Below are 26565 nucleotides of genomic sequence, written 5' to 3' on the forward strand. Positions count from 1 at the left end.
CTCCTGCCTCTGCCTCCCAAGTAGCTGGGACCACAGGCGCCTGCCACAATGCCAGGCTATTTTTTGGTTGCAGCCATCATAGTTGTTTTGCAGGCCCGGGCTGGATTTGAACCTGCCACCTTAGGTGTATGTGGCTGACGCCATAGCCACTTGAGCCACAGGCGCCGAGCCAGATATTTATTTTAAAAATATAACTCACCCAACTTAAGACCACAGTTTCATTAATGCTTCCCCTAATAGTATTCACTAAACATTGAGCAAACATAAATTTATACAAGGACTTATACTAAGTGGGAAATAAAAATATGCTTAAGACATTGTGGCATCAATGGAATTACAGTCTAGTTTTGGTGGAGATTTAGCCAAAAACATAAATAATTCTAATAAACGCAATATACATGCCATCAGAAACTTATGTTACAGAAGCACAGAAGAGCAATAATTCTGATTAACAAAAAAGCAGTTGGGAGTTGCCTGCATTCGTGCATTGCTGCTGATTTTTCACATTTCTTTGATAGGTGCTGAGGAGAAAATACTAGGAGAATTTAGAGATACGTATAATCCAGCTGCTTCTGATTTTCATCTTCAAGCAATGATACAGTCTGCTGGTAAACTAGTCCTTATTGATAAATTGCTTCCCAAAATGAAAGCAGGAGGTCATAAAGTGCTCATCTTCTCTCAAATGGTACGCTGCCTTGACATCCTGGAGGACTATCTCATACATAAAAGGTGAGGCATAGTATAATCCATTGACATGTACTATGAATTATATTAAATATATATGATTAACATTTGTGCAGCACTGTATTGTAACCCAACTTTACTCATATCTTTCTCTTTAGCTAGATAAGAATGTATTCAAATCTGTAGGTAAACTTGCCTGGGATTATTATGTGTTGTGAGTTTTCCTTACCTGCCTTTGTTTTCAATAGTAGATGGGCCTGCTGAGACTGAGAAAACCTAGATTATAGCCAGGCATTGTGGTGGGCACCTGTAGTCCCTGCTACTTGGGAGACTGAGGCAAGAGAATCTCATAAGCCCAAGGGTTAAAGGTTGCTGTGAGCTGTGATGCCACGGCACTCTACCCAGGGTGACATAGTGAGACTCTGTCTGCAAAAACAACACCTAAATTCATAGGTATTTTTTGACCTAGGAATTCAGTAGCATATGTTTTACTTGATTTGTAAACCTCACAGTAATGCTGCTTACATGGACTTCTATTTAAGACAGCCATCTCCAAAATTGGAAAAAAATGATGCAAGATCCTATTGGATCTATTTCATTGCTATAATTATAACTTTAAGTTGTACTTTTATTCTTATGCACTATATAAAATTTGTTCATCTTTTAATCTTTTCCAGTTTGTTTAATGTGGGATTTTTGTTTTATTGGTACATGACAATAAGATAGTCTGAACTATTGTCTAATGAGGCCAGGTGTGGTGGCTCCTGCATCTAATCCCAGTATTGATGGGAAGGCCAGAGGATTGCTTGAGGCTGGGAATTTTCAGACCAGCCTGGGCAAAGTAGTGAAGCCCTGTCTTAACAAAGAACACAGAAGTTAGCCACATATGTGGCTTCGGCCTGCAGTCCTAGATAGTTGGGAGGCTAAGGCAGGAGGATTCCTCGAGCCCAAGAGTTCAGGTTATGCCGAGTTATGATTATGACACTGATCCAGCCTGGGTGACAGTGAGACCTTGTCTATAAAAAATAACATATTTTGCCTAATAAGTTTTTAGGCTATGGCAAACAGAATATTTATCATAGGATATTTTATCAGAGCATTAGGATTCAATCTAATATCAACCAGTTAATATAAAAGGAAATTAGAAATTTCAGTTCTAGGTTATAATTTGATAAATTGTTGATCCTTTGAGATAAGGAGATGTGTATATTGGTTTATAGTATCAGCAACTATTTAGTGCACTTTTATTTGTTTTGTGTCTAGTTCCTTTTTTACTGTTAGTATTCTAATCCTTTAGCCTTATTTCAAAAGGTATTATTCTCAATTTTACACTATATATGTGGTAGGAACGTTGAATTGCAGTATTTCTAAAATTATCTATTCTTACATTTTCTTGATCTCCTTACACAATGAAGTTTCTACAAAAATAAAACTGTACCTGCCAATTTCTATTACAATCAATTTCATGGAAACCCCAGGTTTCTTTATTGTCATGAGTAACATTAGAAGGCATCTGTCCATTGTGCAGGTGCTAGAGATACAGCAGAGCTACTGGTAAAACTAGTAAGTCGTGGGTGGCGCCTCTGGTTCAGTGGGCAGGGCGCCGGCCCCATGTGCCAAGGGTGGCAAGTTCAAACTCGGCCCTGGGCCAAACGGCAACAAAAAATGGCTGGGCATTGTGGCAAGCGTCTGTAGTCCCAGCTACTCTGGAGGCTGAGGCAGGAGAATCGTCTAAGCCCAAGAGCTGGAGGTTGCTGTGAGCTGTGACGCCACTGCACTCTACCAAGGGTGATAAAGTGAGACTCTGTCTCTACAAAAAAAAACCCCAAAAAACTAGTAAGTCCTATGTGGAAAGAAGTGTCTGAAACCAGAGGAAGTGTGGCAGATGTCATATGTATGCCACTTAGGTTCCTATTCTAGCTTCTGAATTTTTCTACATTTTATTTTTATTGGTGTCTTATAATTTGGGAGGTTTGTGTATTTTAAGTGGGAAAGGGAAAAATGAAGTATAATGGCCTTATAATAAGGACTGTAAAGAATTTGACAGCCTTTCAGTTTGCCCTTAATGGTGCATGATATAGAAACAAGTTTATCAATTCAGAGAGTAATATAGGTTAAGGACAAAAACTGAAACATTCATAGCCTTTTTATTTAAAATTAAGTAAAAATGTCTACTTTTTTGTCATGCCGTGGTGTTAGTCTAGCTCACAACAACTTCAAACTAATAAGCTCAAGCGATCCTCCTGCCTCAACCTCCCAAGTAGCTGGGACTACCGGCGTCTGTCACAATACCCAGCTAATTTTTCTGTTTTTAGTAGAGATGGGGTCTTACTCTTACTCAGGCTGGTCTCAAACTCTTGACGTCAAGAAATCCTCCCACTCGGGCCTCCCAGAGTGCTAAAACTACAGGGGCAAGCCACACCGCCCAGCCAGAAAATCTCTATTTCCTAAAAAAAAACATTGTAAGATCAGCAAGGTGATTTTTATGGACATTTTTGTTATTCCAGCTTTTTAAAAATGATACTAATTATAGTGCTATTTTATCTTTATACCCAGGAATGCAGAGATTTTGTATCTTTACAAAATCTGTTTCTTCTGTAGCATGAACACCAAAAAGTATAAAGTCATAGAGACTAATTGGAGTGATATTTCTTCTTAATTTTTATAGTAAACATAATTTTGTGGGAAAACAGACTTTACATTTGATAGATGTACTTTCATTTTTATTATATTCACCTATCTAAATGTATTCCCTTTCTTTTCATAGATATTTATATGAGCGAATTGATGGCAGAGTCAGAGGCAATCTTCGGCAGGCTGCTATTGATCGATTTAGTAAACCTGATTCAGATCGATTTGTTTTTCTTCTGTGTACCCGAGCTGGTGGATTAGGCATCAACTTGACTGCAGCTGATACGTGTATAATTTTTGATTCTGACTGGAATCCTCAAAATGACCTTCAGGTAAATAAATTCTGTGGCTACCAAGAAATGTAACTTTTCTAAAAGCTCATGTAATTATTTTTGGTAATCTGTATCTTTTATTTTTATCTCAACAAACTAACATGTATGTTTCCCTGTGAAATATCTATGCCAAACAGGTGAAATTGTTTTAATTTTAATGTAGTAACAGTATATTTTTTAATATGTCTTACTATTATAAGAAGGGGTACTTGAGTACAATATTTTTTTTATTTTTTTTTATTTTTATTTTATTTATTTATTTATTTTTTTTTGAGACAGAGCCTCAAGCTGTCCCCCTGGGTAGAGTGCCATGGCATCACAGCTCACAGCAACCTCCAACTCCTGGGCTCAAGCGAGTCTCCTGCCTCTGCCTCCCAAGTAGCTGGGACCACAGGCGCCCGCCACAACGCCCGGCTATTTTTTGGTTGCAGCCGTCATTGTTGTTTGGCGGGTCCAGGCTGGGGATTCGAACCCGCCACCTTAGGTGTACGTGGCTGGCGCCTTAGCCGGTTGAGCTATAGGCGCCGAGCCAGTACAGTATTTTTATTATTTAAAGAATTATGTAAATCTGAGAGCGATCTGACCTCTAAGAACTTATTTGCAATAAAAATTTCAGAATTTTGGCTCTGTGCCTGTGGCTCAAGTGGCTAAGGCACCAGCCACATACACCTGAGCTGGTGGGTTCGAATCCAGCCCGGACCCGCCAAACAACGCTGGCAGCTGCAACCAAAAAATAGCCAAATGTTGTGGTGGGCGCCTGTGGTCCCAGCTACTTGGGAGGGGGAGACAGGAGACTCGCTTGATTGAGCCCAGGAGTTAGAGGTTACTGTGAGCTGTGATGCCACAACCCTCTACCCAGGGGGACAGCTTGAGGCTCTGTCTCAAAAAAAAAAAGGAAAGAAAGAAAAGAAAAAAATTTCAGAATTTTATTTCTTAAAGATAGGTACTTGTCCCCAGCCTTCCGCGTGAGTGGACGCGGCAGCACCTCTGTCTTGCTTTTTTTTATTCCTCCCCCCTTCCTGTCTTTTTCCCCTTCCCCCCTCCTTTTCCTTTCACTATTTCCCCTCAAGCCTTTTACCCTCATCCCTGGGCAAGGTAGACCTGGTCACCACCCTCTGGCAAGAGGCAGCCCCTCCAGGCTGGAGCACAGCCTCAAGCCTGGGGTCACTGTGGAGCTAATTTGCCCACTGACCCAGCACCTGCGACCACTGTCCAGTTCCCCCTCTTCTCATTCCCCTGGTCCCAGTTGACCCCACGTCCCCACTGTGAGCCTACAGCTCTGCCCAAGAGGAGGAGGAGCAGAGGAAGAGGAAGCTACATGAAGGGTAGCTACAGGAAGCTGGAGGGCAGGGAGCTCCAAAGGATATGGTGAAGTTTCCAGGACCTTCGGAAAAGCAGAGATTCTTTCCTCTTGGAAAAGACAATCACTAGGGAAGCCCAGATGTGGAAGGTGAACGTGCCGAAAATGCCTACAAATCAGAATGTTCCTCCGTCCAGAGAGATGAAGTAATTCAGTGGTTGGCCAGTCAAGTCCCAGTTCAGCCTTTCCCAGAACATTTGCTTTGGCTAGCAGTCTTTTGGACAGGGTTTTTAGCTACTGTAAAGGCTCATCCAAAATACTTGAGTTGTGTTGCAATCAGCTGGTTTTTTTTAGCTGCCAAGACTGTTGAGGAAGATGAGACAATTTCAGTACTGAAGGTATTAGCAAGAGACAGTTTCTGGGGATGTTCCTCATCTGAAATTCTGAGAATGAAGAGGATTATTCTGGGATCCTCACACAGGAAGGGACTTGGGATCTTCACACAGCAACACCATTGGATTTTCTTCACATTTTTCATGCCATTGAAGTGTCAACTGGGCCTGAGTTACTTTTCAGTTTGCCCAAACTGAGCCCATCTCAACATTTGGCAGTCCTCACCCCTCACCAAGCAAGTGCTTCACTATGGCCTGCAACCAACTTCTGTAATTTAAAGGATCCATGCTTGCTCTGGCCATGGTTAGTTTGGAAATGGAGAAGCATAAATGGATAGCTCTCAGTTGATCCCTTGTCAGGAGCTGGTGGCACAGCACCTGTCCACTCTGCAGTCTTCCTTGCCTCTAAATTCCATTTATGCCTACTGTCCTCTCAAGCACACCTTGGTGACCTGTGACAAAGGAGCCTTCAAATTACATTCCTCCTCTGTCCCAGGCCCAAATATCTCCAAGGACAACAGCAAGCCAGAAGTGGCAGTCAGAGGTTACAGCAGCCTTCTACCATCAGCTCCCAGCTGCCAGTGTGTGCAAGCACACCTCTGCTAAGCACAAAGTAGAGGAGACGGAAATGGGTGACGGCTGGGATGGAGTCAAACGGCTCTATAATGAAGATAATGCTTCAGAAAATGTGGGTTCTGTGTGTGGCACTGATTTATCAAGACAAGAGGGGCGTGCTTCCCCTTGTCCACCTTTGCAGCCTGTTTCGTCATGTAGTTTCAACAGTACGACAGAAGTGTTACCATCAAGTGCAAACAAAGGTAGACTACCGGGGATGAGAACAGGGAGACCAGGAAGGGCTGTGGAAGGGTGTATACCTTATGAGTCTGATTTGAAGTGAACTGGAAAACAAACAAACAAAAACCCCCTTATCTACTTGTCCAGATAATTATAATCCAACATTATTTAAGCACTTAAAGACCAAAAAAATTATATAAAAAATCCAAAAGATGCAAAATTTTCTAAAAAATAAAGTTTTTATCAGCTGCACTCTTTTTTTCTGCTGGAATGTCATGTAGCATGCCCCATGTTAAAAATTCACATTTAATGGTTTTTTTAAAAGTTCCAAAATTCATAGCTAGCAAAGTTGCCTCCAGTGTCCTGATTAATGTTCCTCTTATTTTTACTTGCTTCTCCATTGAGTACTTAATGAATTTTATGCATGTTGATCTATATGGACTTCCACTGATCCCAAAATTATTTTTTGGCAATTTAATGAACAGATTAGGGCAATGTGACAGCCATGTGTAATCCATGATTCAAGTTCCAGTTAATCTGAAAAGGGTACTTTGGAATTATCCAGTATGAATCAGAGGTGGTAATAGAAAAAGGTCTCATATTACCTCATTGATTTTGTGTTTGTCTCATTTCAGTTTCCACAGTTTAAAAACAATTACTGTTTTTATTTTTGTCTGTCTTAAAGTGAAGTCTTTAAAGGCGGCATGTAATTGGATGTTCCTGGATTTCTTGAATGCATTTTTGACATTTGTATGAAATAATTTGTGATAAAGTTAATATTATCCAGGTGCTCACCAACGAAACATATATGTAACCACTAAAATTCAATTTTTGTAACTGCTCGGTTTTCACTCATTTATAATCAGTAGGAGAAACTGTGTAGATGTTGGGGCAGCTGCATGATCTGAGTCTGTATAACCTGTAAAAACTGAATTTAGTACCCTAGTTTTATGTTAAACTGCTAGGATTTTCTCAGTAAAAGTTATTCCCCTTGCCTCCTCAGCCTACCTTTATTTCTCTTAATTGACTTCTGGATCCCAAGCTCCCTTTGCAGTCTGAATAAGGTATTACAGTCAGATATTATACTGATGATAAAAGCTTCTGGTAGCAATAAAAAGTTGTCTTTAAAAAAATAAAAATAAGAACTTGTTTATCATAATTTTAGCTTCTAATAATTATCTCTATAAGTAAGTACTATAGAGAGCATAATATGTCTTTGAATAAAATATTGTAGAAAACAGCATATATGTTATGACTATATTTGGACTTTATAGAGTCATAAGCATATTAATTAGCATCATCAAAGAGGGTCAAAATTTGTAGAAGATCAGTTTCTGGGAAGGATATGAGAAGAGAATGAAGTATAAGAGAAGTATCAGACTATTCATGATAGGCGCCTATAGCACAGTGGGTACAGCGCTGACCATATGCACCGAGGGTGGCAGGTTTGAACCAGCCAGGGCCAGGTAAATATCAATGACAACTCCAACAAAAAATAGCAGGTGGCTCAGCGCCTGTGGCTCAAGCAGCTAAGGCGCAAGCCATATACACCTGAGCTGGTGGGTTCGAATCCAGCCTGGGCCTGCCAGACAACAATGATGGCTGCAACCAAAAAATAGACGGGCGTTGTGATGGGTGCCTGTGGTCCCAGCTACTTGGGAGGTAGAGGCAGGAGACTCGCTTGAGCCCAGGAGTTGGAGGTTGCTGTGAACTGTGATGCCACTGAACTCTTCCCAGGGCAAAGCTTGAAGTTCTGTCTTAAAAAAAAAAAAAAGACTATTCATGATAGTCTTAAGTGTACTACAATTTATATTATTCCTTTTTTTTCTTAAGAATAGTCAAGTACAGTAGTTATAGAGGGGAAAATTGTAAAACAGAGAGTTTGATCTATAACTAACTCTGACCCAGATAGATAGCCCCACTACTTTCAGACAAGCCATGTCATAAGTTTAAATATATATGAAAACCAAGTATTAATGTAACAAATGGCCTGGAGAGTATACCTGGGTTGAAACATATCATATTTTAAATTACTCATTTGTGTAACTATATGTAAGTTAGTTCAAAATGTCAAAGGTTTGTCGAAAAGAGATAAAACCAGGGACCAGCTCTTTCCATAGAAGGCCAGTTAGTAAATATTTTAGGCTTTGTGGGCTACATGAGGTCATATATTCTTGCTTGTTTTTCACAATCCTTGAAAAATGCAAAAAAGCCATTCCTCATTGGCAGGCCAGTGTTGGTTCACAAACCATAGACACAGAGTTTTACTCTGTCGCCCTGGGTAGAGTGCCATGGCATCATAGTTCACAGCAATGTTAAACTCCTGGGCTCAAGTGATCCTCTTGCCTAGCCTCCCAAGTAGGTGGGTCTATAGGCACCTGCTATCCTATAGATTAAACCAAATCCAATCCTTAGATTAAACCAAAATCATAATTGTATGCCTTTGGAATATATATGTATCCTTAAAGCTGCCTACCACACATGTGATTTTCTAAAAGTTAATTTAGAATAAAATGATTTAATTCACATTATAGAACCTGAGGGAGAATTGGAAAACCTGTGCTGAACCCCCACCTCCAGCTTCTCCTTCTCCCTTGATTTTTCCTCCTCCTTAACTACTAAGATAGATCTAGTCTTTACAGACAGTAAATATTTTACCTGTTATGTTTTCCATAGACCTAAAGTTGCCTGTTTACGAATAATTCCTGATTGTAAATAGGATAAAATTGATGTTGGTAGGATAAAGATGTCAACAAATGGATGCTGGGCGTAGGGCCTAGTATCTCACACCTGTAATCCCAGCACTTTGAGGGATAGTTTGAGACCATCTTGGGCAATAGAGCAAGCCACCATCTCTATAGTAAAATAAAATAATTAAGCTGGGCATGGTGTCTCATGCCTGTAATCGTAGCACTCTGGGAAGCCGAGGCAGGAAGATCACATGAGCTTTAGGAGTTTGAGACCAGCCTGAGCAGGATTGAGACCCCACCTCTACTAGAAATAGAAAAACTAGCCAGGCACTGTAGCAGGTGCCTATAGACCCACCTACTTGGGAGGCTAGGCAAGAAGATCACTTGAGCCCAGGAGTTTAACATTGCTGTGAACTATGATGCCATGGCACTCTACCCAGGGCGACAGAGTAAGACTCTGTGTCTTAAAAAAAAGAATTAGCAAGGCATGGTAGTGCATGCCATATACTTCCAACTACTTGGAAGGCTGAGGCAGGGGCATCACTTGAACCCAGGAGTTCAAGGCTCCAGTGAGCTATAATGGCACCACTCCACTCCGACCTGAGAGACAGCGCGAGAAGCTATCTCAAAACAAACAAACAACATAGTACCTATCCCACCTATGAATTTTAAAGCCAACAATTTATGATTTAATCTGCCTGAAGTTAATGGGAATATGATTAATAATTGGGGTGAAAGACTGCAATTCTGTAACATTTGGAGTCAAGATGTATCATTAAGTTTAGTAGGAACTCAAAATAAAATGTGAAGCTCTTATACATCTTTAATTTCTCCACTTCAAACATGTGTACATACATATTAAACAATTAGTTTGTCTTCCTTTTAAGCAAAGTTTAGATCTCCCAGACTGAGTATACTGACTGATGCCTGCAATCCTAGCAATCTGCGAGGCCATGGCAGGTGGATCGCCTGAGTTCTGGAGTTCAAGACCAGCCTGAGCAAGAGCAAGACCCCTTCCCTAGAAAGAGCTGGGATTTGTAGTGGGTGTCTACAAGCCCAGTTACTCAGGAGGCTGAGGCAAGAGGATCGCTAGAACCCAAGAATTTGAGGTTGCTGTGAGCTATAACGCCAGTGTAGTCTATTGAGGGTGACAAAATGAAATTCTGTCCACCCTACCCCACCAAAAAAAATTAGATCCCTGGAGTTATTCACCTTAGGGTTTTTTCCTCCCCCTAAAAATTACCCAGATTAAGAAGAATATATTGAAAAGATTGTTGATAATGCAGTAAAACAAATTTAGAAATTTAGGGTAGGACTTTAAAGCTGGAATTGCCATCAACTAAAAGATCTGTTCACAGATTTTGTCTTCTTCTCTAAAATTATATTGTTTGCATCTCCATTAAAATATAATGATCATAGATTTACATTTAATTTTAACTTACTGCTGATAGTGTGACTATTTCTCAATCTGATATGTTCTGCCTTAATTTCTAGAAAAAGATTGTGTCTAATTATCAACCATGTCTAAAAAATTTTACGTATGTTTTTATTCCACGTATATGGTTTACTATTACATGCCTTTTGGAAAAATAATTAAATCTATAACTTTTCATTTTATACAGGCCCAAGCTCGTTGCCACAGAATTGGTCAGAACAAAGCAGTTAAAGTCTACCGACTAGTGACGCGTAACTCATATGAGAGGGAGATGTTTGACCGAGCCAGTCTGAAACTGGGCCTAGATAAGGCTGTGTTACAGAGCATGAGTGGAAGAGATAGTACCGTTGGTGGTGTATGTACATTTTCTTTTTTCACTTGGGCTTCTCCTGTTGTTTTTATTTCCAGTTAATTTTACCTCTGGTAGTGTATCATTTAATTTTGGTCATACTGAACACAAAATACATTGTTTTTATGTGAGGAGAAATTAACAGAATAAAGCCATGTTAATATTTTTGAATCCTGTTTGGTCTGTATAGCTTCATACCTTTTGAATTCCAACAGTGTGTTTTTAAGATAGAAATTCTTTGCTTTCCTTATAAAATATTTGTATCATGACATAGCAAAATAGAATTTGTGAATGCCTCAGCGCCTGTATCTCAGCAGCTAGGGCGCCTGCCACATACTCAGGGGCTGGCAGGTTTGAACCCAGCCTGGACCTGCCAAACAACATTGACAACTACAACAACAGCAATGACAAAAATAGCTGGAAGTTGTGGCAGGCCCCTGTAGTCCCAGCTACTCAGGAGGCTGAGGCAAGAGAATCTCTTAAGCCCAAGAGTTTGAGGATGCTGTGAGCTGTGATGACACGGAACTCTACCAAGGGTGACATAGGGAGACTCTATCTCAAAAAAAGAAAAAAGAATTTGTAAATTTTCTGTATTATTCATATAAACATTTCTTCAAATTTTATTTAATGTCAAACAGTTACAATACTGGCTTTGTCTTGTTATAAATGATGATTTTTTAAATATTTTTCCCTCAAGATTCTTATTTCATATTGTGAGCTTGTATCAATAATAGAATCCTAGCACTGACAGCCTTGGTAGATTCCATGTGCCTTAGACTTTGTTTTAAACCAAAGCCTTTTTATGGAAATGGGTAATTCTTATTTTAAAGGTGGCAAAGAAGAGTCAGTAATTTCAGTTAATCATTTCATTGAATTCTATCCTATGTCATCCCAAACCCAAATGCAATGTAAATGTGGCCTCTTAGGTTCTTTGATATTCGGTAGGTATGCTTTCTTTTTAGTATACTTTCTCTTGTGAACTTTAAAAAAAAGCTAATGTTACCAAATTTTTTTTTTCTTTAGATTCAGCAGCTTTCCAAAAAGGAAATAGAAGACTTGCTTCGAAGAGGTGCTTATGGTGCCATTATGGAGGAAGAAGACGAAGGCTCTAAATTCTGTGAAGAGGACATTGATCAGATTTTGCTGCGTCGTACAAAAACTATCACAATTGAATCAGAAGGACGTGGGTCAACATTTGCTAAGGTAACAGTGAATACTGTCTTGATGTCACATCTTCACTGCAAAAAAATTTAACAGTCTCTTAATGTTTAATTTACTGAATATCATAAAGTAGGAAATTCTATATAAAATGAAAAGCAGAGCATAAGAAACACCTTTGTAGAGAAAATAACATTTAAAGCTAAGTCTTGAAAGAATTATCAATTTTATTATGTTAAAAAGAGAAAGAACCACCTAAGTGAATCACATGTTGCTCAACCTCAGGGAGCATTTTAGGAATATAGTGTAGGCATATGTGGATAAAGAGGATGAATTAGGTGGAGACAGAACTGAAGGAGTTAGAGAAGTTGGATCCAAACTGTGAAGAGCTTAGTGCTATTTTGAAGAGTTTGAATTTGATCCTGGGGCAGTTAAGAAAGAAGTTTTTAGGCTTGGCGCCTGTGGCTGAAGTGGCTAAGGCGCCAGCCACGTACACCTAAGGTGGCGGGTTCGAATCCAGGACCCGCCAAACAACGACGGCTGCAACCGAAGGGCGCTGTGGCGGGCGCCTGTGGTCCCAGCTACTTGGGAGGTGGAGCAGGAGACTCGCTTGAGCCCAGGAGTTGGAGGTTGCTGTGAGCTGTGAAGCCACAGCACTCTACCCAGGGGGATAGCTTGAGGCTCTGTCTCAAAAAAAAAAAAGAAGCTTTTAAAGCCCTTTAAGCAAAAATTGAACATAATGCAGGCTATTTTAGAAGGTTAACTCTAGCAGCAGTACGGAGAACAGCTTAGAAAGAGGAAAGTCTGGAGGCAGGGAGATCATTTAAGAGGCCTGTGTAGGAAAGAATGATGGGTGAACTAGGGCAGTGGAGAGTCACTTGAATTCAGTAGCAGCTGATGACCAGTTAGAAATTGGTGGAAGGCAGAATCAAGTTACTTGAAGATTTCAGGCTTGAGTAGCCAGGAGAGCCATGATGCATTAAAATGGAAAATGGAAGAAAAGGAGGTTCATGTGAGGAAAACAAGAGTTAGGAGCTATTGTATTTGGGACATTTACAGGGTGTCCAGGTGGAGATGTTTGGGAGGTTTACCTGGCACACAGATGTACATTTGGAAGTAAGAGAGAATAAATCAGAAGAAAATAGTATTTTGGAAGCAAAAACAATACTGCAGAAGTAAAATATAAGGTTGAAAACTAAAACTAGACATGATGGAGTAGCCTGCACCCTGGCTGTGGTTTCTTTCCTGGGAAATCTTGTTTACTTTTTTCTTTGGAGACAGAGTCTCTGTCACCCAGGCTAGAATGCAGTGGTGTCAGCCTAGCTCACAGCAACCTCAAACTCGTGGGTTCAAATGCTCGTACTACTTCAGCCTCCCAAGTAACTGGGACTTCGGGCACTTGCCACAGTGCCTAGCTGGTTTTTCTCTATTTAGTAGAGATGGGGTCCTGCTCTTGTTCAGGCTGATCTTGAACGCCTGAACTCAAATAGCCTTCCTGCCTCAGCCTCCCAGAGTGCTAGACCCAACTTTTGTTTACTTTTGATTTCTTGGTTCTGTACTCTATGTGCAGGTATTTTTTCCTCATGTTTGAAATTATCTGAAATCTACTTAATAATTTCAGAAGGTATTAGTCACGGTTATAATCTTTGTTGATTAGGCTAAATAGAGATATTCTCCTAAAAAGCACAAAGCATTGGTAACCATGGTGATTCTGTGGTTCCTTATTTAAAATGTTAATGATAATAACCATGGAAATTCAGAATACCAAAGTTTGAATTCTGACTCGTAAATTGAGTGACCTTGGACAATTAGCCTCTATGAAAATCTTGTCCTTAAAGAAGAGCTCATAATTGTGATGCTTGGCCTTTCCTACTTCACTATAAAGTGCTGTGTAAGTATTATTTTATGTCAAGGACTCAAGTATACACTAATCATCATCAGCTATGCTGTGAGAACAAGAAATGCTTAAGCATTTAAATATCTATTTTAGACCCTCACACCAGGAAATATCTGTTACATTTGAAAAGAGAACTGACTGAAAAGATACCACAATAGCTGAGAAGAGTCCAGAGAGTTTGCTGTGGTTGTTTTATAATTTGTTCATTTCCCTAATGATTTGTCCATTCCCATAGTTGTATGAGAAGCCACTGAATGGTGGACATTGACATAATAGACTATGCACCAGAGCTGTAAAGGTGCTAGCATGTTACATTTTTTTCTTGTAATTTCCCAAAACTGCCATCTATACGCATTAGTAATTTGTATAAAATAATTCCAATCTGCATTTCCTTGCAGGATAAAATACTGTGTAGTATTACTAAGGAGATACATATACGGATAGTATTTAGACTTAGTTCATATTCATCAAAAAGAACTCATTGTTGGTAACTGCATTTATATATAAGTGGTTACATCACCCTAACTTTGTTTCAAGATATTTTTATAGAGGTAGTCAAGTGGGTTTTTAAAATAGAATTGTTTCTAGCCTGAAATTTTTAAGATTTTGTATGTAACAAAAAATTGAATTGCTCAGTTTACAAACAAAACCATCTGAGCATGATTGCTTATTTGTAAGGGTGTGTCTGTGGTACTTAAGTTCTGTCACAGGAAAAAGTCTTCCCCTGCACGTAATATAGGGATTTGATGGTTGAAGAAATGCATTTTAAGGAAAATAATTGGGGGGTAGCTAGGACGGTAGAATTTAATGTTTGGAAGTGGTTGGTGAACCTGAGCTTGCTGATGTCTTCTGCATCAGGCATTTCATTCTGTAGGCATAATCCATTGTAGCATCCTTGAGACTCAGGAAAGTCATCTTGAAAATAGGTTATATGTCAGTTACCAGTAGTAGCTTGAATTATTTAGAAATTGAAAAAGTTTTTAGCTTGAAAAATAAACTTCTTACTTTTCTCATAAGGAATGTAATAAAAGCTATTTAATTATGAAGTTTAGTTTCTTCATGGCAAATCATTTAAATCATGAACAGTTATCTGGTAGCAGAATAATTATACACTGTACCCTAGAATTTTTTTTTTAGATAAACAACCAAGAAGTAACATACTTTAAAATCTTTTCTTTTTAATGAGTTTTCATATTTGATGGGTTTTTATGTTAAATGTTCTCCAATTCATATAAAGCAAATACTCACTAGATTGGTTAAATCTCCAGAAGCACTTATCAGTGTAACTGTAGTACAGACTAAAAATCTATGAACTTGACTAAGTGAACTTTTTCATTGCTCCTGAAAAAATCAATAAGTTTATATAGTCTCTTATGTCTCAGTTATGAGAAATTCATTTCTGAATTAATAAAATGAAGTCCTCTCATAGTTAAGGAATTATAATTTAACTTGAGCGTAGGTAAATATCTGTGCCTTATACCATTTGATGAATTGTTATCAGTTGTACTTTTATACAGTGATGATGGCTATGCTTCCATTTTATCAAACTAGTTAGCCTTTATTCTTTTAAGTTGGATGTGAGTTATTGTATAATATTTGGTTTATCATTAAGAAGTGTCTCATTATTTCCTGTTGCCACTGTAACAGTTATCACAAATTTAGTGGCTTAAAACAATACAAATTTATTCTCTTTATAGTTCTACATGTCAGAAGTCCAACATGAGTCTTACAGAGCTAAAAGCAAAGTGCCAGCAGGGCTGGCTCGTTCTGGAGGCTCCCGGGGAGAATCTGTTTCTTATCTCCTCCAGTTCCTCAGACTGCCTGCATTCCTTGGCTTGTGGCCACAGTCCTTCAGTCTCTGCTTCTGTCGTGTCATATCCTTTTCCTTTCTGGAGTCAGAGCTCCCTCTGCCTCTCTCTTGTGAGGACACTTGTCATTACATTTAGGGCTCACTTGGAGAATGCGAGCTTATCTCCCCATGTCAAGATTCGTGACTGAATAAGTATCTGCAGAGTCCCTTTTGCTGTGTAAGGCAACACTCACAAGCTTCCAGGGATTAGGACCAGATATCTTTGGGGGCCGTTATTCAGCCTACCACACTCATCATTTCAAAAAATAAAAAATTACTAAAAATTTTTTAGTAGTTTCATAATTATCTAAGCTATAGTTTAGAAGAACAAGACAAAAAATGGAATTTAAATTCATTTTAATGCTTTTATTCTGTCACTTCTTATTTCATAAATATGCCAGCAAAATGCACATTTTAAAGTTTTGTGGTTTTTTTCTTTGGGGGGGTATTTTTATTTTCGGGAGGAGTTGGTTGGTTGAGTTTTTTTTTTTTTTTCCTTGTGTGCTTTGGGTTTTTTGAGACAGGGTCTTACTCAGTCACCAGGCTGGAATGCAGTGGCATCATCGTAGCTTACTGTAGCCTTGAACTCCTGGACTGAAGCTATCCTCTTGCCTCAGCCTCGCAAGTAGCTAGAATAACAGGCATGCACTTCCACTTGTGGCCTTTTTTAAAATTTTTTGTAAAGGATGGTTGGTCTTACTTTATTGCACTAACTGGTCTCAAACTCCCAGCTTCAAGCAGTCCTCCCACCTCAGCCTCCCAAAATACTGGGATTATAGGCATGAACCACCATGCCCTGTCAACTCATGCTTTATACAAGCATCTTGAAAGCTGACCCTTAAAAGAAGCTAGATGGTATGAACAGATGTACTTATTACTTGATAAGCAATGACATGAACAGAATCTGAAGTTCAGAAAATGGCACTTAATATTTTAATTTTGTTCCTACTCACTTGGTAGACATTTTATAAAGTTTTAAAGTGCAGATAGAGACAGAATATTTTAATGAAATTTTGTGTACTCATAAAACTCAACAATTATTCATGAAACTTGTCTCATCACCTACCACTTAATTTTCATATTGTTTTAAATCAAATTCCAGATGTCATATCATCATCTTTATACATGTTTCCATATGTATCATTAAAGATAGACTTTTTAAACATAATACTATTATCACATTTACAAAATTAAATGTAATTCCTTGATATTAATTATCTAGTGCTTAAACTGCCAGTTATCTTGAATGTCATAAATGGCTTGTTTGCTTTTAATAATTTTATTACCTTTTTAATGTGGGGTTTTCTTTTTTTCTTTTTCTTTTGAAACAGAGTCTCACTTTATCACCCTCAGTAAAATGCCTTGGGCTCATGCTATTCTCTTGCCTAGGCCTCCCAAGTAGCTGGGACTATAGGCACCCCCCACAACGCCTAGCTGTTTTTGTTTTTTTTTTTTTTAAGAGACAAGGTCTTGCTCTGGCTCAGGCTTGTCTTGAACCTGTGAGCTCAGGCAGTCCACTGGTCTCAGCCTCCCAGAGTGTTAGGATTATGGGCATTAGACACTCCTCCTGGCCTAATGTGGGATTTTCTGCATTTTTAAATTTTACCAAGGTAGTTTTTTGTTTGTTTTTTGAGATGGAGTCTCACTTTGTTGCCCTTAGTAGAGGGCATTGTAGTCATAGCTCACATCTCCAACTCTTGGGCTCAAGTGATTCTCTTGCCAGCTTCTCAAGTAGCTGGGACTAGAGGCGCCTGCCCCAACACTCGGCTATTTTTAGAGATGGGGGTCTCACTCTTGCTCAGGCTGGTCTCCAACCTGTGAGCTCAGGGCAATCCACCCACCTCGGCTTCCCAGAGTGCTAGGATTACAGGCATGAGCCACTGCTCCTGACCTCCAAGACAGTTTTTTTTTTTTTTTTTTTTTTTTTAAGACAGAGCCTCAAGCTATCTCCCTGGGTAGAGTGCCGTAGCTTCACAGCTCACAGCAACCTCCAACTCCTGGGCTCAAGCGAGTCTCCTGCCTCCACCTCCCAAGTAGCTGGGACCACAGGCGCCCACCACAATGCCTGGCTATTTTTTGGTTGCAGCTGTCATTGTTGTTTGGCGGGTCCGGGCTACATTCGAACCCGCCACCTTAGTTGTATGTGGCTGGCACCTTAGCCACTTGAGCCACAGGCACCGAGCCCCAAGACAGTTTTTTAATGAAGTTTTTAATCTTTTGGTTATATTCCAGGCAATTAGGCATTATCTTAAAGCCACTTACTAGTTAAGTTCTTCTTTGGAAGTCATTTTATGTGACCCTGTTCTTCCATTTGCTTTTGTAACAATGACATGCATTTTTTAAGCCCTTTTCTTTCTTTCTTTCTTCCTTTCTTTTTTTTTTTTTTTTTTTTTTGAGACAGAGTCTCACTATGTTGCCCTCAATAGAGTGCTATGGCGTCACAGCTCATAGTAGGCACAAGCGATTCTCTTGCCTCAGCATCCCATATAGCTGGGACTATAAGTGCCCGCCACAATGTCCAGCTATTTTTTGGTTGCAGTTGTAATTGTTGTTTATCAGGCCCGAGCCAGGCTCAAACCTGCCAGCCTTGGTGTATGTGGCCCGCACCCTACCACTGAGCTGTGGACACCGAGCCCCCTTTTCTTTCTTGATACATTGTGTATATTCACTTACTGCTTTCATTTTTATACAGTATTTGATGATACTTCTTTGAGGTGGCGTATCTATTTTTAGTGACTTCAGGTATATTAATAAATAATGCTTATTTGTCCACAAGTTATTGGGGTGAAGTATAATATCTAGAATTTCTTCTATCTGAAAGATTTTATAATTTCTACATTTAAGAAAATAATTGCTTTCATTTTCTTTTCTTTGTGTTTTAAAAATTTTTTACAATGATTATAGAAAATTTTTGTTGCAGGGAAAAGAATTTTTAAAATAAAGACAGAGAACAACTCATTTTTCTTTATTTCCCATGTACTATGTTGCATTTTCTTTAGGAGACACTTGTATCTGAATATGTGATGACGGTAAAGTAGGAGTGAACCATAAAATGAACTGTGTATGCAAGCAGGTTTTGAAATTCTTATTCTAACCTAATTTTTTATCATTCATGTTCATGTAGTGTTTTTACAAAGCGTATCTCTATCCTCTAAAGCTTCCTCACTGAAAAAAATGTGATCCTTGCTTACCAAATGTTTGAGAGTTAACCAATATTAATGATTTAACTCTGTACCTAAACTCCAACCTGTGTTGGCATTAAGTCTTTGCCTTAAGCAGCTGCTGTGCTGTTTCAGACCACTGGATTTGAAACAACCTTTGAATATATGTGTATGCAGAATTCAAATTCTATCTACAGTAAATGTGAGGAGGTAATGTTTTAAGTATACTTTGATAGATTTTTCCTCTAAGCTTCAAAACATTTTGAAAAACTGCCATTATGTATTTCAGGCGAGTTTTGTGGCATCTGGAAACCGGACAGATATTTCTTTAGATGACCCCAACTTCTGGCAAAAATGGGCTAAAAAGGCAGAAATAGATATAGATGCCATTAGTGGCAGAGTAAGTATTCTTTCCCTCTCAAAAATTTTTTTTATTTTGGGATACTTTGGCAAAATTATTGTAATATTTAACTATGCAGTTACTGAAAGAAATGTCTACGTCCGTAAGTGGAGGTAGGGCAGTAGAATGAACTGAGACAGACACTGCTTCAGCTTCATGCATATATTGCCTGTCAAGATGGGTTCTAATACAGAGTAGGTTTAGCTTTTGAGATTAATTGACATTCTTAAAATTATGATGTTTTTAAAAATTCTTTTAATCTCTTCAAGTCCTATGTTACGTTTATTTTGCCTTTTAATTGGTTTTTTTTTTTTTTTGGTGTCAGAACCCATTAATGATCTAGTAAAATATAAATGAAGCAAAAAAGGCAATCAAGAAAACAGCATTTTAAAACTGTTTCCATTATGACTTTCTTCATAGCTAAGAAATTAAGGGCCAAAAAACTATAATAGAATTTGTAGAACTGATAATACGAGCAGTTTTACTTTCTAAGACATCTGTTTACTAAGACTTCTTTCTAAGAATAGTATAGGAATCAATGCTTATGAGCCTTACCTATTATCAAAATGACAGCTAGTTGTTTAAGGAATTTTATATTAAACATTAAGGCTTTACAATTCGGAATAACTCTGCTGCTATCTGGAATTGTTTAATGTATGTTAGAAATGTGTAATTGTGTGTGAAACAAATTATTTTGAAAAGATAATTATAGGCGAGGCGCAGTGGCTCACACCTGTAATCCTAGCACTCTGGGAGGCCAAGGTGGGTGGATTGCTTGAACTCAGGAGTTCCTAACCAGCCTGAGCAAAAGCAAGACCCCGTCTCTAAAAATAGCTGGACGTTGTGGTAGTGCCTATAGTCCCAGCTACTTGGGAGGCTAAGGCAAGAGGATCACTGAAGCCCAAGAGTTGGAGGTTGCTGTAAACTATGATGCCACGGCACTCTACTTAAGGGGACTAAATGAGACTCTATCTCAAAAAAGAAAAAGGAAGGAAAAGATAGTTATTTACATATATATATCTGAAACAGTAGAAGTATCTGCAAAACATGAAAATTCATAAGTTAGTGAATTAACCGGATAGAGGAAGAATTTTCATTTATCCTTCCTAAATATCAGTACTGACAGAGGTAGAAAAATGAATGGAAGAGGAAATCTACTTCATAGCAGAAAAAGTAGAACATCTAGGAATACACCTGAAGAGATTTTGGGAAAGTGAAATTTAAAGGAGAAATTTGTCATTGGAAATATTTTAAACATTTTAACCAAGTTAGTTTGCAGATATAAAAATTTTAACTTATGAATATAATGCAATCTAAATCTAAGTATTAAACTATTTTTTCATATAACTAGACAAAATGATCTTGAAATTTCATTGAGAAAATATTGGCTGCCCCTTTAGAATCTGTTCTGCACTAGTGTGCATACACTCACAGTGATAATGTAGCACAGTGATGCTCCTTGCAGCATTTTGTTTGTTTTTGAGACAGAGTCTCACCGTCCCTGGGTAGAGTGCCCTGGCATCATCACAGCTCACAGCAACCTCAGATTCCTGGGCTCAAGCAACCCTCCTTCCTCAGCCTCCTGAATAGCTGGGACTCCAGCTAGAGTACCGTGGCCTCATAGCTCACAGCAACCTCAAACTCTTGGGCTCAAGCCATGCTCTTGCTTCAGCCTCCTGAGTAGCTGGGATAATAGGCGCCTGCTAGGATGCCTACCTAGTTTTTCCTATTTTTAGTGAGACGGGATCAGGCTCGTCTCAGATTTTTCAGCTCAAGTGATCCACCTTGTCTCGTGCTCTGGAGTGCTAGTGTGATTACAAGTGTAAGCCACTGCATCCGGCCAAAACATTAACCTGAACACATATTTGCTGCTAGTAATGCCTGCTGTGTGAGTGAGTGCACTTTCATTTTCATTTTCACCCACTCTGTATTCTGCCATATTTCTTTCTGGTTTGGGAATAGACTAAGCTTATTTACATCAATGGCTCATTGCCATTCCCTCTGTCTCAAAAACTTTTACTCACATCCTTACACTGTCTTGGCTCTTTCTCATCATTCAAGTTCAAAGGGACCTCCTCTGTTCATTTCACCTCGTGCTATTTCTACCTGTCCAGCATTCTCTACCATCTTACTGTTTTATTTTCTTCACTCTAAAATTACCTTATGCATATTACTTGTGTACTGCTGTCTTAGCCACCAGAATGTAGTTACCAGTATGTACTGTTGAAAAATCACAGAGATCACATTGTAAGTCATGTTCTGCAACTGTTTGTCTCAGAGCTCTATGTTGGCACTTAGGATATAGTACCTAAGGATGTCAATGATTATTTTCAAAGTACTGTATTATACAATATAAATGTACTATTGCTCTCCTATAGAAAATTTAGTTTCTAAATTTTAACTATAATAAAAAAAAATGCTGTGGGGGCTCACACACTGGGAAACTGAAACAGGTAGATCACATGAGCTCTGGAGTTTGAGAACAATGTAAGCAAGAGTGAAACCCTGAGACCAGCCTGAGCAAGAGTGAGACCCCGTCTCACTAAAAATAGAAAAAACTAGGCATCCCTGGAAGGCGCCTATTATCCCAGCTACTCAGGAGGCTGAAGCAAGAGGATGGCTTGAGCCCAAGAGTTTGAGGTTGCTGTGAGCTATGATGCCACAGTACTCTAGCCTGCACAACAGAGTGAGACTCTGTCACGGAATAAATAAATAAAAATAAAGTTAATTTTTTTATTTTGTAAAAGTTAATAATATAACTTGATCAGAAATTTATCAAAATTTCAAAAGATTATGGACAAAAGGCATTTGAAACTTTACTCAAGAAGAAAGATCATTTCTTAAACTGTGAAGGGACAAAAAGGACAACTCTTCCTTACAGAACAGTTCCAGTTAATAAATGTAGAACAGAAGAGGGAAATAGAAATTGCCATTAATCCACCACAGTTAGAATTGTGACAGACAATACCTACCACTGAATTCTAAGATTAGTGAGTGAAAGTTTAAGGAGAAGCAGAATATTTATGTATTCCCAAAATATTTATTAATTACAAAAGGAAAACTAGTAACTTCACAGTGAAGAAACTTAATAACAAGATATGAACATCATGTACCCCTTTAAGCACAATGCAGTATGTATTTGTTATGGTCAGCCAGGCCCGTCATGGTCTGGTCCCTGCTTTCTCTTCTACTGTTAATCCTCTTTGCTCTAAGCATTTCCTGAATGTTTGATGCCGGATCAGCCCCCTCGTCCTCTCCTCTATTTCAAATGCTGTGTCTTCCCTGGTTGCCTGCGAACTACTTGTGATTCTTCAAGATTCTTTCTGGTATCACTGTTGTGTGAAGTTTTTTCTGACGTCCTTTGTTTATCATAAAATATTTCATTCTGCATGGCATTTATTTGTTTACACATTTGTCTAGCACCCAAGACTATGGATTCTTTATGTGCCAAAACTATCTTACTCATCTTTATATCCAAAGTTTATAAACATAATGCCTTAGAGAAGTTTCTCAATAAAGGTTAAAAAGTGTATCAGGTTGATTTGAATGAATTAAACTGATTTGAACATAGTAAGGTTAATAGATTTATTGCCTTGCTTTTTATTAGCATAACTCTTTTGGAAAGCACTGTAAAATATTCATAACCTTTGACCAATATTTTCATTTCTAGATATTTCCCTTCTTTTGGATTTATCTTTAGGTTAAACTTACATCACAGAGATTTCCTTTAACATTATTTATTTTAATAATTGAAAATAGTCTAAATTATCATTTAGGTAAAGACAATTTTGAGGCATAAATTCAGCTTGAAATATATTTTATGATTATTATAGCATAATAAAAAACACCAAATTCTTCTTATCCTATGACTATAATGTCATAAAATTATACACGTGGGGTAGTAAGAATTTTAAATGAATGTAGGAAATCTTAAGTTGATGTGATAGGTTGGCGAAATTATTAGGAATTTCTTTTTTCTGGCTTTCAGTAATTATTGTTTATACAATTTGGGGGTCTTGGGGGGCTTTTTTGTTTTTGTTCTTTGAGACAGAGTTATTTCCTTTAACATTATTTATGTTAATAAATAATGGGATAATAGGATCCTGCCAAGATGCCTAGCTAGTTTTTTCTATTTTTAGTGAGACTTGGTTCCTGGATAGAGTGCCAAGGCAGCATAGCTCACAGCAACCTCAAACTCTTGGGCTGAGGAAATCCTCTTGCCTCAGTTTGTTTTTCTGTTTTTAGTAGAGACGGGGTCTCTCATTTGTTCAGGCTGGTCTTGAACTCATGAGCTCAAGGGATCCACCCATCTCTCACCCTTCCCAGAGTGCTAGTATTACAGGTGTGAGCCACTGTGCCCTGCCAACTGTTTGTACAATTTGAAAGGTGAAAATGTAGAACATTGCTATAAGCAAAATCATAAAGGAACCCTTAAGTAATAGCTGTTAAATTTTACAGAACAGCTTGGTTATTGACACTCCAAGAATAAGGAAGCAAACAAGACCCTTTAGTGCCACAAAAGATGAATTGGCTGAATTATCTGAAGCTGAAAGTGAAGGAGAAGAAAAGCCCAAACTCCGGAGGCCCTGCGACCGTTCCAGTGGCTACGGGAGAACTGAGTGCTTCAGGGTCGAGAAAAACCTGCTGGTTTATGGGTAAAATATTATTTTTGATGTTTAGGTGGTCAGGGATATAAAATTATAGAATGAATATACTGTTTTCAAGTATTGATTTTTTTATCTTGTTAGAATCTGTAAAATATATCTTTAAAGTGATCTGACTTTCTATATTTAACATATATTAAATTGCAGAATAATGAGATAGCTGTAAGTGTTTAAATTCTAAATATATCACTAAAATCAAACTCCTTATTCTCAAAGGAGAACTAGTTGGATAACTTTACTATCTTACTGAATAAAATATGCTAGAAATTACTATACCATGCCCCTGCATTTTACACACGAGGGAGGACTTCATTAGCAAATCCTATCAATAACAAAAATTTTTTTCTGTTTTTTATCTGTGAGTTATATTTTTCTCTAGAACTTGACTAAATTTAAATTTACCATTTTTAACCAGGTGGGGCCGATGGAGAGAGATTCTATCTCATGGCCGTTTTAAAAGGCAGCTAAATGAGCATGATGTAGAAATAATTTGCCGAGCCCTCTTAGCATATTGCCTTGTTCACTACCGAGGGGATGAGAAAATTAAAGGTTTCATATGGGATCTCATTACTCCAACTGAGGACGGGCAGACCCGAGAGCTCCAGAACCATTTAGGTAAGAACAGTCTTTTGTTTTTAAATTTATTTTTTAGTTATATCAGTAATACTTAATGTTTTCTCCATATAAAATATTAAAGAACCTTAGCCTTTAGCCCCCAATTCAAGTTCTAGCTTCAGAAAATGCCAGAGTTATCAGTTTGGTAGGTTTTATATATATTGTCAATATGTATCAATTTGCAAGTTGTTGACCTAACAACTTGTGTTGGAGGCCTGTCTGTCTGTGTTTTCAATAGATTTTTTAAAGTTCTGCTAACTATTCCATAGTATGGATTGGATATTCCATACTTTATTTGGCATCTGCTTTAATTATGGGTATCAAGGTTATTTCCAGTTTTAGACAATTAAGAAAACAAGTGTCAGTGAAGATTCATGTGCATTCTTCCCTCTTTGTGCATATGAATATGTTTTTCACTAACGTAGATATCAAAACATAGAATTATTAGGTGTACTTCATATACATCTTTAATGCCTAAAATGTGATCTGTGGATCAACAACATCACCATGTCCTGGGTGCTTCTTAGAGATGCAGAATTTTAGGCCTCAAACACTGGAATCTGTATTTTAAGAGATCCTCAGGAATTAGTATGCATATTAACATTTGAAAAATATTGAAAATATTGATGCACATTTTGCATCTTCATACTTGAATTGGCTATTTAAAGTGGCTATACTAATTTATGATCCTATCAGAGGTAGATATGCAAGTCCTTTTTTCTCTGTAGCCTTGCTAGCAGAACATTGTTTTCTATGTAAAAACAGGGTCTCACCATATTGCCCAGACAGGAGCGTGGAGGTACAATCATAGCTCACAGTAACTTCATACTCCTAAGGTCAAGTGATCCTCCTGCCTCAGCCTCCTAATGAGCTGAGACTATAGGCATATGCCACTGCACCTACCTAATTTTTTTTTCTTTTTTGAGGGAGAGAGACAGTGTTGTCACTATGTTGCTCAAGCTGGTCTCAAACTCCTGGCTTCAAACAATCCTGCCACCATGGCCTCTCAAAGTGCTCAGATTACAGGCATGAGCAGCCAAATAACTCTTCCATGCATAAAAAATAGAATTTTCTGTATAAAAAGAAATTATAGAGTCCTCAGGTTTGTTACAGTTTTGTTCTGTTTAATCAAAAAGCATCTTAAAATGCCTGCTCTGTGTTTCTGTATAGGGACTGACAAAGTAAGAAGAAGCAAGAGAGGTTCCCCGAGCTCCTAAGCCTTAGAGACAAATAGACACAGGAAGAATGTAGATTGGTTGGTTAATTAATTACAGACTGTAGTGATTACTGTGAAGTAAATACATTACTGAGATAGAGAACATGAAGAGTAGCAATACTTTCTTATATTTCTTAAATATTTCTCTCTCTTTTTTTTTTGAGACAGTCTCACTATGTTGCCCTCAGTAGAGTGCCGTAGCATCACTGGGACTATAGGCACCCAGCACAACGCCCAGCTTTTTTTTTTTTTTTTTTTTTTTTGGTTGCAGTTGTCATTGTTGTTTAGCTGGCCCAGGCTGGGTTTGAACCCACCAGCCTCCATGTATGTGGCCGGTGCCCTACCCACTGAACTACAGGCGCTGCCATATTTTTTAAATATTTCATGACAAAAATCTCAAAAGAAAGAAAATGAATTCAGCTATCTTGGACAGGAACCCTCAATGGTTAACCTAATCCCCATATTGTTAGTAAAATCAATTTTGAAAAGCAAGAGACTAAAACATATTTGTTAGTCACTAAGGAAGCAAAAGTAAAACAGAGAGACAGATTTGATCTTTTGGTTTTTACATCTGAAAAAATGCATATAACTCTTTTTGGGAACATAAAAGAAATCAGAACAAATCCTCTAAGATACGGAATTGTTAGATATTTGAGGAAAATTGTGCTAATATGTGTAAAATCATCATCTTGACTTGCAATTAGGTTAGTATTATTACCATTAATATTTTAAAGATTTTAAAGACCTCTGTATAGGGCGCAGTGGCTAACTCATAATTCTAGCATTCTAGGAGGCTGAGGCGGGTGGGTTGCTTAAGCTCATGAGTTCAAGATCAGCCTGTGCAAAAAGCGAGACCCGACCCCCATCTCTATTAAAAATAGAAAAGTGAAGCAAGAGGATCACTTGTGCCCAAGAGTTGGAGGCTGCTATGAGCTTTGACGCCTACAGCACTCTACTGAGGGCAACAGCTTAAGACTCTGTCTCCAAAAAAAAAAAA

At 38.3% G+C, this 26565-nt stretch overlaps 1 protein-coding gene and 1 pseudogene across 8 annotated transcripts in view; both read left to right on the forward strand.

Moving 5' to 3' along the window:
- CHD9 (chromodomain helicase DNA binding protein 9) overlaps positions 1–26565 on the forward strand; it is a 226048-nt gene that overhangs the window by 141912 nt on the left and 57571 nt on the right. For all 8 annotated transcript variants that reach the window (XM_023514745.1, XM_012806860.2, XM_012806861.2 and 5 more), the window contains 7 exons: positions 519–729; positions 3452–3647; positions 10447–10614; positions 11632–11811; positions 18963–19073; positions 23532–23728; positions 24153–24352. In XM_023514745.1, the coding sequence (XP_023370513.1) occupies positions 519–729; positions 3452–3647; positions 10447–10614; positions 11632–11811; positions 18963–19073; positions 23532–23728; positions 24153–24352 (1263 nt within the window). The remainder of the gene's footprint in view (positions 1–518; positions 730–3451; positions 3648–10446; positions 10615–11631; positions 11812–18962; positions 19074–23531; positions 23729–24152; positions 24353–26565) is intronic.
- Positions 4851–6313, forward strand: LOC105887247 (annotated as a pseudogene).

Source organism: Otolemur garnettii, unplaced genomic scaffold, assembly GCF_000181295.1.
Source record: "Otolemur garnettii isolate 467f Iridium unplaced genomic scaffold, OtoGar3 scaffold00058, whole genome shotgun sequence".
Classification (NCBI taxonomy): Eukaryota; Metazoa; Chordata; class Mammalia; order Primates; family Galagidae; genus Otolemur; species Otolemur garnettii.